Source organism: Pagrus major, chromosome 4, assembly GCF_040436345.1.
Source record: "Pagrus major chromosome 4, Pma_NU_1.0".
NCBI lineage: Eukaryota > Metazoa > Chordata > Actinopteri > Spariformes > Sparidae > Pagrus > Pagrus major.
In genome coordinates, this window is record NC_133218.1 from 31,690,816 (window position 1) to 31,703,069 (window position 12,254).

A 12,254-nucleotide genomic window follows, 5' to 3' on the forward strand; every position below is an offset into this window, starting at 1 on the left:
GCGAGGGACAGAGAGGGAACAGTAAGCTTCTTAGTGAAGTGTTTAAGCTGCGACTCTGCTCTGCTTTTACCTCCACGGTTCAGACGCCCCTGCAGCTTTTACCTGCAAGACCCCGAGAGGTACATTTACAGCATAATCCAATACAAATAGCTGATTTAACGTTGAGAATCCCTCATGATTTCCTGAAACTGCATGATGAAATATTACTGTTCATTATATCTGCTCCTTGTAATATGAACTGAGATTACAGAGTGAAATCTGCATTATGAAGCTGCATTTTTCAAGCTCAGATTCAACATATTTTCCCTCCTTTTTGTACAATGCCGCATGATACTGTTGTAATCAGATTTGTGTAATCCCATCAAATGTAATCTGTTACATCTAGCTCCTATTACCTGCAGTCTTTAAGTCACTGTGCTGTCACTCAAATAGCAGAAATTAGACAGTTTCACCGCTGAAGGAGAAAAAATCAACATACTTAATATGAACTTTTTTCAGCAGATATGAATAACCAATAATTTTACGTTTTTGTATTTTTTAAATAAAAGTTCCTAACCTGTAGTTTATGCACACCTGGGTGAAAGAAAGGCTAACATGTAGTGAATAGCTCTAAAAAGATTTGTTTTTTACTTTTACCCTCCTCTCTTGCAATCAATCACCAAATTCAGCTGAAACATCTGCACTTCTTCTCTGTGTTTACTGGTGGATCGCAAACCAAATGTCAGGATGCAGGAAGTTTAATAAATTCTGCACTTAATTAAATTGATTTTTCAGCTCTGTTTATCGGCTAGGATTTCATCAAGAAGGATAATTAGCTGGTAATGTAAATATCCCCGATATACATCATGCATATCTACTTAAAACACTTAAGAATGAGACAAAAACAGGAATAAGCTCCCACACACAATCCAACAGTGCTGAATTCTTTTATTTTACTTTTACAGATTTGACAATTTATTCCAAGTTTCTTAGTTTCTTAACGGTGAACACATTCACTAAGCACAGCTACCAGAAACTACAAACAGTCCAGTTTGTCAAATGTACACATGGGTCAGAGAGGAAACATTTGGTAACTGGCTTCAGCATGTTCGCACCAGTACCACGAACAGCAGGGATGATATCTTTTTATTTTCAACAGTTGTTTTTAAAATGGCACAATCAACGCTAGTGCTGATAAGAACAATGGTCATTTATAATGTCTACGTCGTATCGTACAACCAACTCTCTCCTTAATGTAAAAACGCAGAGTGAAGGAATGACATTTTTCTCCTGTTTGAGAAGCCCTGGGGCACGAGACGCCGCAGCTCTGCTCAACAATACCAACCAATGAATGAACGAACGTGTGTTTTTTTGTTCTTCTCTGAAACCAGGCCAGCCTTCACTCTGCACTCTCCGGGATAGTTTGACTCTGAGAAGGTGCTGCATTGAGGAAAATTCACAAATGTCTCTTACCTGTGGCTCAAAGAAAAAAATCACTGATAAAGACAGCGAGGCGCCCGCTCACACTGGGAATGTGGTAGAGGAAGCTTAATGGGCCACAGTTCAGGAATCAAAGGAAGAAAGGCTCTTAAATGTGAAGCATTTCTTTTTTTCTTCCCCAGTCCATATCCATCTCTTACTCATCTGACCTCCTCAGCATCGTCTAAAAAAGTGCATTTTGACTGACGGCTAACCAGTGCAACCCATCTGTGACACCAACTGGAGGACAAAAGGACACCTTATCAAAATAAAACAATCACATTTAACAATTTATATTCACTTTACAGCGGGGAGGGGAAAAAAACACTGACAGAACGAAACAATGCCACAATGTTGATCATGTGTTGAAGTCATTCAGATTGCAAATAATTCAGATAAGGCTTTGTCCACGATGTGCAGCTAAAATCATGATACACTTTATTAACAGTTTTAAACATTCATGTGGTTACTCGATTCCTTCAGTGACCTTCGTCTTTCTCACCACAACCTGCAGATATGTACTCTTTACACGACTTTAAACTACCTATTAGTCCAAAATATATAACAAAAGGCAGATTGATAACATGTGGTCCCCATGAGAACATATCAAATTCTGTTCAAACACAAGTGCAACACAAATAAACACCTTCACATACTAACTTCTCTTTACTCCACTTACAATTTGTTTTTGTCTGTAGCTCGTCAAAACGAGAGCGAGGTGTCGTTACTGCAAAAACATTTTGATCAGCACTTCCTTGGTTGGTCGGCTACTTCAGAAGAATCATTCTTACAATTTATTAAAATATTAAATCAAAACGTCCAGTTTTGGTGAGCATTCAGAATCTCCTAAATATGTAAGCACCTTAAACAAAACAAAAAAAGAAAAAGAAAATATTCCATCAAAGTGAAACGTCTTTTTGAAAGGGTAAGGTTTACGAGGCAAAAATAAGGTTCACATGAGGGCAAGAGGCGAAACTGGTCGACTGTTAATACTAATGGCACAGCAGGAAGTAAACAAACAAAAGTGCTTCAACACGAGGCAGCGAGGACGATGTGAATGCAGACAGACGAGGACTTCTTGTCACGACGTGGGCAGATTCCCTGACACTCATCCAGCGACTCTCAACTGCACCGAAGTTTCTTTGTACGAATAAAAAACAAACACAAGCATGCGGGTTGATTTCTGGTAACTCTGGTAATGCTGGTAAAGCCAAGCCCATGCAGGTTAGACGAGGGCAGCAGGAGCAGCGGTGCAGCCTGTGCAGTTTTTATACCGCACTGTAGTCATAATGGCTGTGGTGCAATGTCACCCTCAGCCGTTTGAAAGCAGCTACCGTATATGTGTGGATATCTGAACCAAAAAAATCTGTGCACCGAACAGAAAAGGCAAAAACATCTTTCAAACCCTGAACTTAGTCATACGGTGCAGTTGAGACGTGGAAAGAGCGCAAATTTCCACATATTCAGCTGTTTTTTGGTAACAAAAGCCCATGTTTGCCACGAGACAGGAAGGCGTAGGGTGGACGTGTAGGAGAGGAGAGGGATCAGTCAAAGCTGCAGTGAGTGTTTGATGAGGGAATAAAGCATAAGACAACGTTGTAAAGCTGGACGGATCTGAGGCAAGCTCTCTGAAACCCTCTGCTCAGTGATACATGGCTTTTAACGATATACATAACTCTGTCACTCAAGAAAATGACAATACTGAAATAAATAATTTCCACATTGATAATAGTAAAACATCTTCAACGCTCCGACTAGAGCTGCGAGTGGAGAGAGGAAAGCTGTGGGAGTGCAAACCTCCCGGGTTGTACAGCAGTAAGCAGAATGTAGTGTATTTCTGTATGTGTGATTGAGTAAATATATCTTTGTGCCAGTGTTCGTCGCTGTGACGCTCAGCTCTGGTCACAGCTGTAAACAGTAGAGATCGTAGCAGGTCGAAACCCTCGCACCTTCTAAATCCCTCCCCAGTTAAAACCCGCGCTACACTTCATCTGCCTGAAATGTAGGAGAAAACATGACAGAGCGACATCTCTATTTTGAGACATGATCTAGCAGATAATCACCTGTGCCTGCACTCCTTAAACTATCCTACGTCATTTACCTGATATCCACATAAATAGCGTACAATAGAGCTAAAACTAAAAAAACCTACGAAAGCTGTTCATTTGGGAAATGATGGTCCCGTCCTTCATATCTTTCGGACACGAGTTCTGCTAAGAGAAAGCTTCTAATCTTAAAAAGGGAGGGTGGAGACGTGAAGGAGGCGAATGCAATAAATAAAATACATGATATATATTATGAATATTTATATATATTTATATATGTATAAATAATATAGTACAGACGATGAGTTCTGTCTTGGCTTGACTGTGTTCAGAGAAGAATGAAGCCTGGTCCATGATGCCTCAACATGGCGTGGAGAGAGTTAACTTTATCGCTCATCTGGCTTCATGCTGGGACTACTTTTCCTATCAAACAGAGACCCAACATATCAAGCTAGACTACAGCTTACTGTATCAAGTTATTCCTCAGCGCCTCCTTTTGGGCCTGCTCTTGTGTGTTCTTACATACATTCTCACCGGAGAACGAGACGAAGACAAGAAGAACTATCTTAACATCTAGTTGAAACACAGAGGAGGGAGCTGGGGTGACCAGACCCAGGTGTCGGCGGACGGACAGAGAGTACTGGAGGCGTTGATCTGGTCCTGTGGTTTCTCTAAGAGGCAGGCGTTTATACAAGCGGTGGACTGACGGTGGCGTTTTACAGCCAGATTCAAACCGGCGGCGGCGACTGTGGGTGCATTTGTGCGTTTTTGTAAGAGAGAAGGTGCAAGTGAGTGTAGGCGTGCACGTGTACGTTCAGAGGAAGTATTGTACAGATGCATGTTGACAGTTCAGCATGTGTTTGTGTGTGTGTTTTGCATGTGTGTTCAGACCGGGGATATCATAAGAGAACTGGATATTGTGTTTCAAATTAGCAGCTCTTTGAGGCTTTTCAATTACATTTTTTTTTTGGACATAAATTGTGATCATACAAATCCTAATTTTGGAGTGTTTAGACACGGGTGAGGAAGCCAAGGTTGAGCGAGCTGGGGATCTGGATGGTTTCCAGGGCGAGGGAGGACGGGCTGAACGGGAAAGTGACCGGATAAATCATCTTCGTGTCCATCAACAACTGGGGACTCTCACAGCGGTCTCGCAAACGAGTCTAAAGGGAGAAAGGAGAGAGAAAATGACATGGAAATAGTTAATATGCAATTCAACTTCATTTACAGTAAAAAAAAAAAAAACAAAAAAACAAAAAACGCCATTTCAAATTGGGAGGAAGTGAATATCTTAAAAAGATTTCATGTTGTTTAGGGACTCTACGAGTGTTGTTTGCACAGTTTAGTGTTTTGAATTGCAGGGTCGATTGTTTTCCTCGAGCCAGGCACACAGTTTTTTAATGCACAATCATATCAGCAGATCGTGGCTTTAAATGAAATATCGACATTTCTGCTGATATTATAGGCCCCTTGACGCTTTAATTATGCACATGTGATGCAAACCGTTGACCAAGTTGTTTTCTCATTTTGCTCACTGAATGTGTAAATTTTAAAAAGCATTGCATTTTCTGTCTGCATCAGCCTGTCGGCCATCATGATAAGAGTACGACACGATTCACGATAGTTTGCCCACGATGATTATAGTATCACAGTAGAGCGGACATAATAACATAATTTGGAAATTGTGACTTTTTGCAGTAGCAAATAAAAAAGACAGTAAATCACCTGTATGGTTCGTATGAATGCAACCGACACTCTCTCCTCAAATTCGTTGACTGGAGTGTAGAGGTTCAGGACCTTCACAATCTGAGAAAGACATAAAATAGGCTGGTTATTCCAACAAATCAAGCAGTTAACTCAAAGTAGCTTTTATCTTTTGACAGACTGAGGTTGAAAGGGAAATGAAATACAAAGCTGGTTGGGATTATTTGAATGTGGTTGAAATGAATGACAGGACGGTTTACCTGAGCAGTGGTGAGGGCCAGGCACATGGAGCAGATGGCCTCGGCGTCCTCGTCAGTCTTTTTCTTCACCTGCAGCAGCTGAGCGGCCTGGATCAGAGGCTCCAGAGTCTCCTTGGCTCCGCATACCATCAGACCTTTGTCTCTGAGCCACTCCTCCAGCTGGCTCACATTGTACCTGCACACAAACGCACAGACACACAACATAAGTCAATACAAATAAATATATTTTTGCACTGGAGCTCCTTCTCTGAGCAGCGACATCTCCTACCTGATCTGCATGCCTTTGCTCCAGGAGCACATGTCCTTGCGCAGCAGCAGGTTGTTGAGGGTGACGGCTCCGATGATGTAGAACTGCTGCTTCACCACCTGCTTGATGAGCTCGGGGTCGGTGCCGTGCTGGCACATGGTGGAGTGGAAGGCGCTGAGCTGCCGCAGGATGGAGTCCAGGGTGTAGGTGCCCTCGTCGGCGATGCTAGACGTCCGCTTTCGGAGACCGGTGGGCTTCACCCCCGACACACCTTGGATGGTCTCGTGTTCCAGCATGCCAGAAACTGGGAAAAACAAGAAGAAGCAGTCAATACCACAGCAGAATTACCTTGTATGAGCACACACACGCACAATGAAATGTACATGCACAAACCTATCATGGGCTGCAGGATGTTCTCCATGCATTTGATGAGCTGCTGGTAGATCTGGATAGCCAGGTCGCTGATCACCTGTCTGTACTCTGCCAGGTCGAAGTTGGACAGACTGTGTTCATTCTGCCTCGATGTGTTGTGCTTCATGAAGGCCTGAGACACAATAATGAGAATTTAACACAAAAAACAAACAAGAACAAAATTGACTCTAGGTCTGATGAACCCTATTTATGAGCGTGTATGTGTTTGAGTGAGACAGCTTCTATGTTTGGGCGTCAGTCTCACCTCGTCTCCGCTGTATTGTTTCAGACAGTGTAAGAAGCGGCAGGTGTTCGCCAGCCAGAAGGAAACCGTCTCAAAGTCATCTCCTCGTTTCTGACGGGAAGAGGAAGAGCAAACTGGAGTCAGTAAATCAGCTGGTAACAGTCATACTGTAACTCTATCAGAGCTGCTCCAGTTACCCTGCAAATAACTGAGAAGGAGTCTCTAATAGGTTGTTTTAACCAAGGACTTTCAAGGCCATGTGGCACACACTCTTACCATTACTTCTTTGTAGAATTAACATCATCAAACCACCAAGACACAGACACAGTACACATACCTTCAGGATCTTCTTAATACTGTTGATGGTTGAGGTGAGCAGAGTGCGGACCTTCTGGTCATCGTTGACGTAGTCTGCGTGTCTCAGGCACATGAACAGGATGTAGGCTGGCAGACCTGGGATCAGATTCACGGCTACACCACGAGGCTTCAGCTCTGGAAGGACAAGAGGAAGGAACGGTCAGACACTTATAACACTTATAACTTCTTCACAGGTGTTTGATTATGGCCTGTTTCGTATTTAATGTCCCTGTTTCATGCTTAAATGAACTCTTACCCAGGATGAGGTTCTTGACCAGTTTCAGCTCATCCTCCTTCTTGTACTCCAGCATTCCTTGGAAATCCTTCTCCCTGCGGGGAATGTTGACAGGGTGGATCGGCTCGTCCACCATCTGTCCTGGAGACGTCTGGCCCTCCGTCTGACCCGCTGGGAGAAAATACAGGACGTGACAGTCAGGTAACACATTGAGCTGTGACATTCAAACACTAACATTTAAACAGATTCCCAAGCCTTTGTTGGCTGATGATTTCTCTCTTACCTCCCATCTCTCCGATCCTCTTGGAGTAAACCTTCAGTTGCTTCTTCAGCTTGCGGATGGTTCGGTCCTGCTTCTCCAGCTGCTCCATTAGATCCTAAAACAGGCCACAGTGATGGATAGGAAAGAAAGAAAATAGTGAGGACAAACGGCAAGTCTCAAACTTCTCAGACTGCTTTACACTGTTGCCCTCCAGTGGTAAAAAAGCAACACTTTTTAAGATCTCATTCAGCGCCGTCTTGGAAAAAGTGAGGCTTGGAAACAAACAAACCAACGAACCAACAAACCAACAGGAGGGTTGGAGGGGTTTTAAATCAACATGAGAGTTCCCCTGCTGATTGTTTTCAGAAGAAGAGAAGTTACAAGACTTTGCTGCGTGTTAGAAAAGAGAAAAAGGTGCCCAGCTGCTCCGCTGTGAGTTAGAAGACACTGCTGTGGAGAGTTAGAGCGACACTCAGCGCTGCTTCACTCACAAACACACAACCTCAGTTAGTTCAAACACATGCAAACGCACATGCAGGCGCGCGCGCACACACACACACACACTCTACATACAACCATCCGTCGTAAAATGGTGACTCGAGCCTCTCGGGACGCTGTAGGGTCTTCAGCCAAGAGTTCCTGTCAGGTGACATCATCCACACAAATAAGTGTGTTTCTAGTGGCCATTTCAGTGGGAGTGAGACCACCAACCCAAACAGCTTCAGTGACGCATCATTTACATAACATGGGGAAAATTATGTATCTGTAGATCAGAGTCGTGTGATAGTTTTAGTTACTACTACGTCACTACTCGCAGCGTGTATCGGCGTGTGTGCTGCAGCGTACCAGGTTCTCGTTGGTGAGGCGGGTGATCTCGTGCTGCAGACTGGCTTCGATTCGGGCCTCTGGAGGCAGCTGGAGGTTTTGGGCCAAGAGCTGCTGCTGACGGTTGTTCTCCTCCTTCACATTCTGCAGCTCGCCACGCAACGACTCCACCTCGTTATCGTAGGTTCTTCGCTGAGTCTGCAGCTGATGCTCCAGTAACCTGGAGCCGGGGAGGGAGATGAGACGGAGGGCGAAATGAAGAAGAGGGGGTAGATGGAAGATGAAGGGATGAGGGGAGAGGAAGAGGGCATAAATAAGAGCAGAGGGAAAATAAATAAGCATCCAACTGCAGAAAGAACATGAAACAGTCAGAGAGAGAGACAAAAGTTGAGGATTTCACCACAGCGTAGTGACAGCAGCATGCTGTGCAGCCCAGAGCCCAGCCTCTCTGAACACATTATTTCTGTTGAGTCATTAAACTGATAGGAGGTTCAGTTTGTTGTTTCCAAGGGAGGTTGGACCTGCTTCCCAGACTGTGCACAGATCTCCTCACACTAGTTTGCTAACGTCCCACTGACAGTAATATAAGTCATGTGGCAATTAGTAAAGCACCAAGACTCCCATAGCAGCACGAAAGCTTAAACGGTTCTCTAAATTCTCTGAAAAAAGTCAGATATTTTTTCTCCATGTGTAATTTTAAGAGAAACACTGGTGAGGAAAAGAGTAAACTCAACGTGTAAGATGAGACAGTGAAGGTCAAATACTGTTTGTGAACAATTCTTCGGATTTGTTTCAAATGTCAGGAACAAAGAAGCTTTTCTCACTGCGTCACTTTGAAGCTCTGCAGTGAATATTGAGTTACACGAAGCTCAAACTTCTAACTGTCAATGAAACAAGGTAAGTACGACAAATTCTGCTGCACTATGTTAGAAATAAAAGGGGAAAATCAAACCGAAACCTTGTATAAATGACTGTGTATTATGCCATGTTTAGCTGATTATTCTGTTTTTGTCTTGCTTTGGCTTGTTTCACTTTTAACTCATTCAATCACAGTCGTTCCCTCTGCTTCTGACTCTTGAATTTCAAGTGAATTTTCCTGAGGAGGGATCAATAAAGTCTGACTACAACGCATGCTAACTCACAACACAACAACCTTGTTAATTGTCGTCTACCCTGGTAGGGCCCATCAAATGAGTCCTGAGGCATAAAACTGACCAGACTTTAATAAATATAAAGACAGATGTGAGAGAAAACTGTGAAAGCTTGATAAAAACGTGAGAGAGAGAAAAACTGTGAATGAAGAAAAACAGCATCCTTTCCTGTGAAAAAGGCAAACATGCTCAGTAAATCACACTTGAGTTACACCTGATGGTTTCCTTTAAGCCCTGATTAACCAGCCACAGCTCTCCGTCCTCATTCAGCTTATGGAAGTCTGGAGCGGCGGATCTGACCGACACACAACACAAAGGAACATGAACAAACACAATGACAAAAAGAAAGATGCGGGATGGGTGGGTGGAGGGGAGAATCTCTATCTGAGGTGTCTGTATAAAACAAAATACACCTTTATTCTTGGCCTGTAGTTAATATAATGTATGTATGGTATAATGTATAAGGTGGACTGAATGTTATGATGGAAGAAAAACCTGGAAATGCCTCCATCTGCTTTTTGGTTAATCTATTTGGTTAAACAATAAAAACTCTCCCTAAGCACAGATTTGTTTAGTAGTAGATGTGTGTAGCCTGTTGTGCACTAAATATTCTCTACTGTACGCTCATATGATGACAGTGTGTGAACAAAGAACAAGCAACAAAGGGGAGCAACATGGGGGAAACAGAGGGATAAAGGCAGTGATGCACAGTGGAACTTTTTGGGCAACTCTGGTCAGTAACAATGAAACACTGTTATTTTAATTTACAGGAAAAACACTGTTGCCCAGAGGAGATGTCTGCAGTTAGCTACCTACTGTGTGTACAAAATGAAGTGTGTGTTCGCTTTGACATCATAGTGTTGCATGTGTGCAGCATTTTGAGGCCAACTAGATGAGAAAACTGCCTATAGAAGGAAATGAATGTAAAAAAAAAGGAGCTAAAACTACAGAGAACATGATAAATGTGATAAAAAATAATTAAGTGTATCAACGATCAATTCCTTAAAAGTGTCCTGTGCATCTCTGCGTCGACAAACAAAGAAACAAGTGGGCTTTCATGCAGGATTTATGCCAAACTCATTCCATAAAGCTGAGACGAGAGGCCTCCTACAACAGCATCACACCATTGCTGCTGAACAGAGTGTCAGGAAGTCGTGATGTAAATATAAGTGCTAACGAAGGTTAAACTACACCTAAAGATTACATCTATACCCTTTTGAGCTCAGACATTTCCATGCTTTCATGCTGCACATTTTATAAATTCTGCACTCGTTCTGCAGCATCTCCAAAAACAGAAGCCACTGAAAACATCCCTGTATCTTTGTTTTGAGGGAAAATAGAAACTAGTCAGCTTCAGTTTAAGAGACTCTGCTCTTGTTCATGCTGAACTATCAAAACCCATGCACACCTCTGAGTCCAATAACTCGACTCCAAAGCCAAACAAACATTCTTTGACTTCAACTACTGGTAACAATAGTCTGTTAGAGCATAAGGAAGACCGAAACTTTAGCTGTCGAGCTGCTACATTATTCCACATGCTGTTAGGGCAGAAAACGCAAAGCTACCCAAGCTTTCATCGGCACTACGACGTAGAATCAGCCGTTTCAGCTTCAGGAAGGCCTCATTCAGACCAAATCAGACATTGCAGTGGAAATGTACGTTTTCCCCATTCATTTTGAGTGCGAGTAGTGTGTTCAGACTGCAGAAAAAAAACGCAGCTCCCTGCTTCAAAAAGTTGAAAACAAAATCAACTTTTGGGGAAACTCAACTAGGGCTGTCATGATATAAGATTGTGTGACCAAACAATATAACTATAACAATATTATCACAATAACTATAGAAATTTGGAGAAAAAAAATAAATACTGTGCGTTTTGTCTCTTTTTTTAGCAAATAAATTACCCTCAAAATACGCGTGTAGGGAGGTGGAGAGAAGAGACGATTACACTCATCACAATTATCGTGAATATCAACACAACACCAATAAACTCAACCTGGGATCCGGACATTGTGCACAATCGGGGCGGAGTTCACAGACCAAACAATGATTCGCTCCAAGTCGTGTCGTCCGACACCGCTGCATAATCCTTCCCTAATCACCGCAGTGCCTGATTTGGTCTGAATACAGCCTGATATCTGTCATGTGTAACGTTTTCAACCATGTTTGGTCTCTGCGTGGCCATGCATGCTCTGCTCCATGATGCATAGGCCACGTCTCATTGGTTACCTCAGCCTACTCAGGAGTTCACTGACTTCCAGCGGTTTACGCATGAACCTTGGAGATCTGCACAGGACAAGGCAGTGTTCACAAACACACATTTCTTACATACATATCATGGTATTATCACTAATGGAACAAGAGCTCCATAAGATAGAAAATTTGGACAAAAGATTGATGATAGCAAGATTGGAGTGAATTCAACACTGATGAATGTGACGACCTGTGACTGGGAGGAGAACCAGCAGGAACAAAGTACCTGTTGGTGTCTTTGAGGCCGATGCAAGCCTGCTTGAGTTCGTCAGCATCCTTCAGTTTGGACACATCCTCAGCATAGACAGACGGCTCGGTCATGGTCTCCTGGAAAAAGGCAGACAAGGAAAGACAAATGAGAAAGAGAAACACCATATTTAGAGAGTGACCTGGCTGCTTCAACTGCTTCTTGAACCCACACCACCATAACTCTGGAGGCTTTCATACAGTTTAGATGTATGAATGAAGACAAGCAAGTCGGTGGGTTCATGAGTTCAGTCTGCTGTAGGCAGTCAGCGTGTGTGCTGCCGACTCCCTGCCAGCATCAGTGCAGCTGCTGGCTACGACTGTCCTTTTACTCTGACAATCATCAGCCAGTCGGAGCCTCGGGTTGGACAGTGACAAGCCAACAAGTGACGCCTGGGCGACAGCCGTCTATCTACAGGGAGCTCGCTTCACAGCGGTAGCTGTCAGGAGACAAGAGGTGCTGTGGTAGAGCCTGACAGAGCTGAGCATCAGCTGATTAGTAACCAGGGTTTAAGGTCACTTGTGATCAGAGTGTTTGAGCAGCGTTCATGTGACCGCT

The 12,254-nt window shown here is 43.3% G+C and overlaps 1 protein-coding gene across 1 annotated transcript in view; it reads right to left on the bottom strand.

Moving 5' to 3' along the window:
- Window positions 1–912: 912 nt before the first annotated feature.
- The window catches only part of myo5aa (myosin VAa), a 52,719-nt gene continuing 41,377 nt past the window's right edge, over window positions 913–12,254 (bottom strand). The window contains exons 29-41 of the mRNA XM_073464819.1: window positions 11,676–11,776; window positions 9,414–9,494; window positions 8,070–8,268; window positions 7,797–7,862; window positions 7,245–7,338; window positions 6,983–7,132; window positions 6,707–6,861; window positions 6,391–6,480; window positions 6,108–6,258; window positions 5,736–6,018; window positions 5,468–5,642; window positions 5,229–5,309; window positions 913–4,666 (exon numbers count right to left, since the gene is read on the bottom strand). Of these exons, the coding sequence (XP_073320920.1) occupies window positions 4,514–4,666; window positions 5,229–5,309; window positions 5,468–5,642; window positions 5,736–6,018; window positions 6,108–6,258; window positions 6,391–6,480; window positions 6,707–6,861; window positions 6,983–7,132; window positions 7,245–7,338; window positions 7,797–7,862; window positions 8,070–8,268; window positions 9,414–9,494; window positions 11,676–11,776 (1,779 nt within the window). The 3' untranslated portion in view covers window positions 913–4,513. The remainder of the gene's footprint in view (window positions 4,667–5,228; window positions 5,310–5,467; window positions 5,643–5,735; window positions 6,019–6,107; window positions 6,259–6,390; window positions 6,481–6,706; window positions 6,862–6,982; window positions 7,133–7,244; window positions 7,339–7,796; window positions 7,863–8,069; window positions 8,269–9,413; window positions 9,495–11,675; window positions 11,777–12,254) is intronic.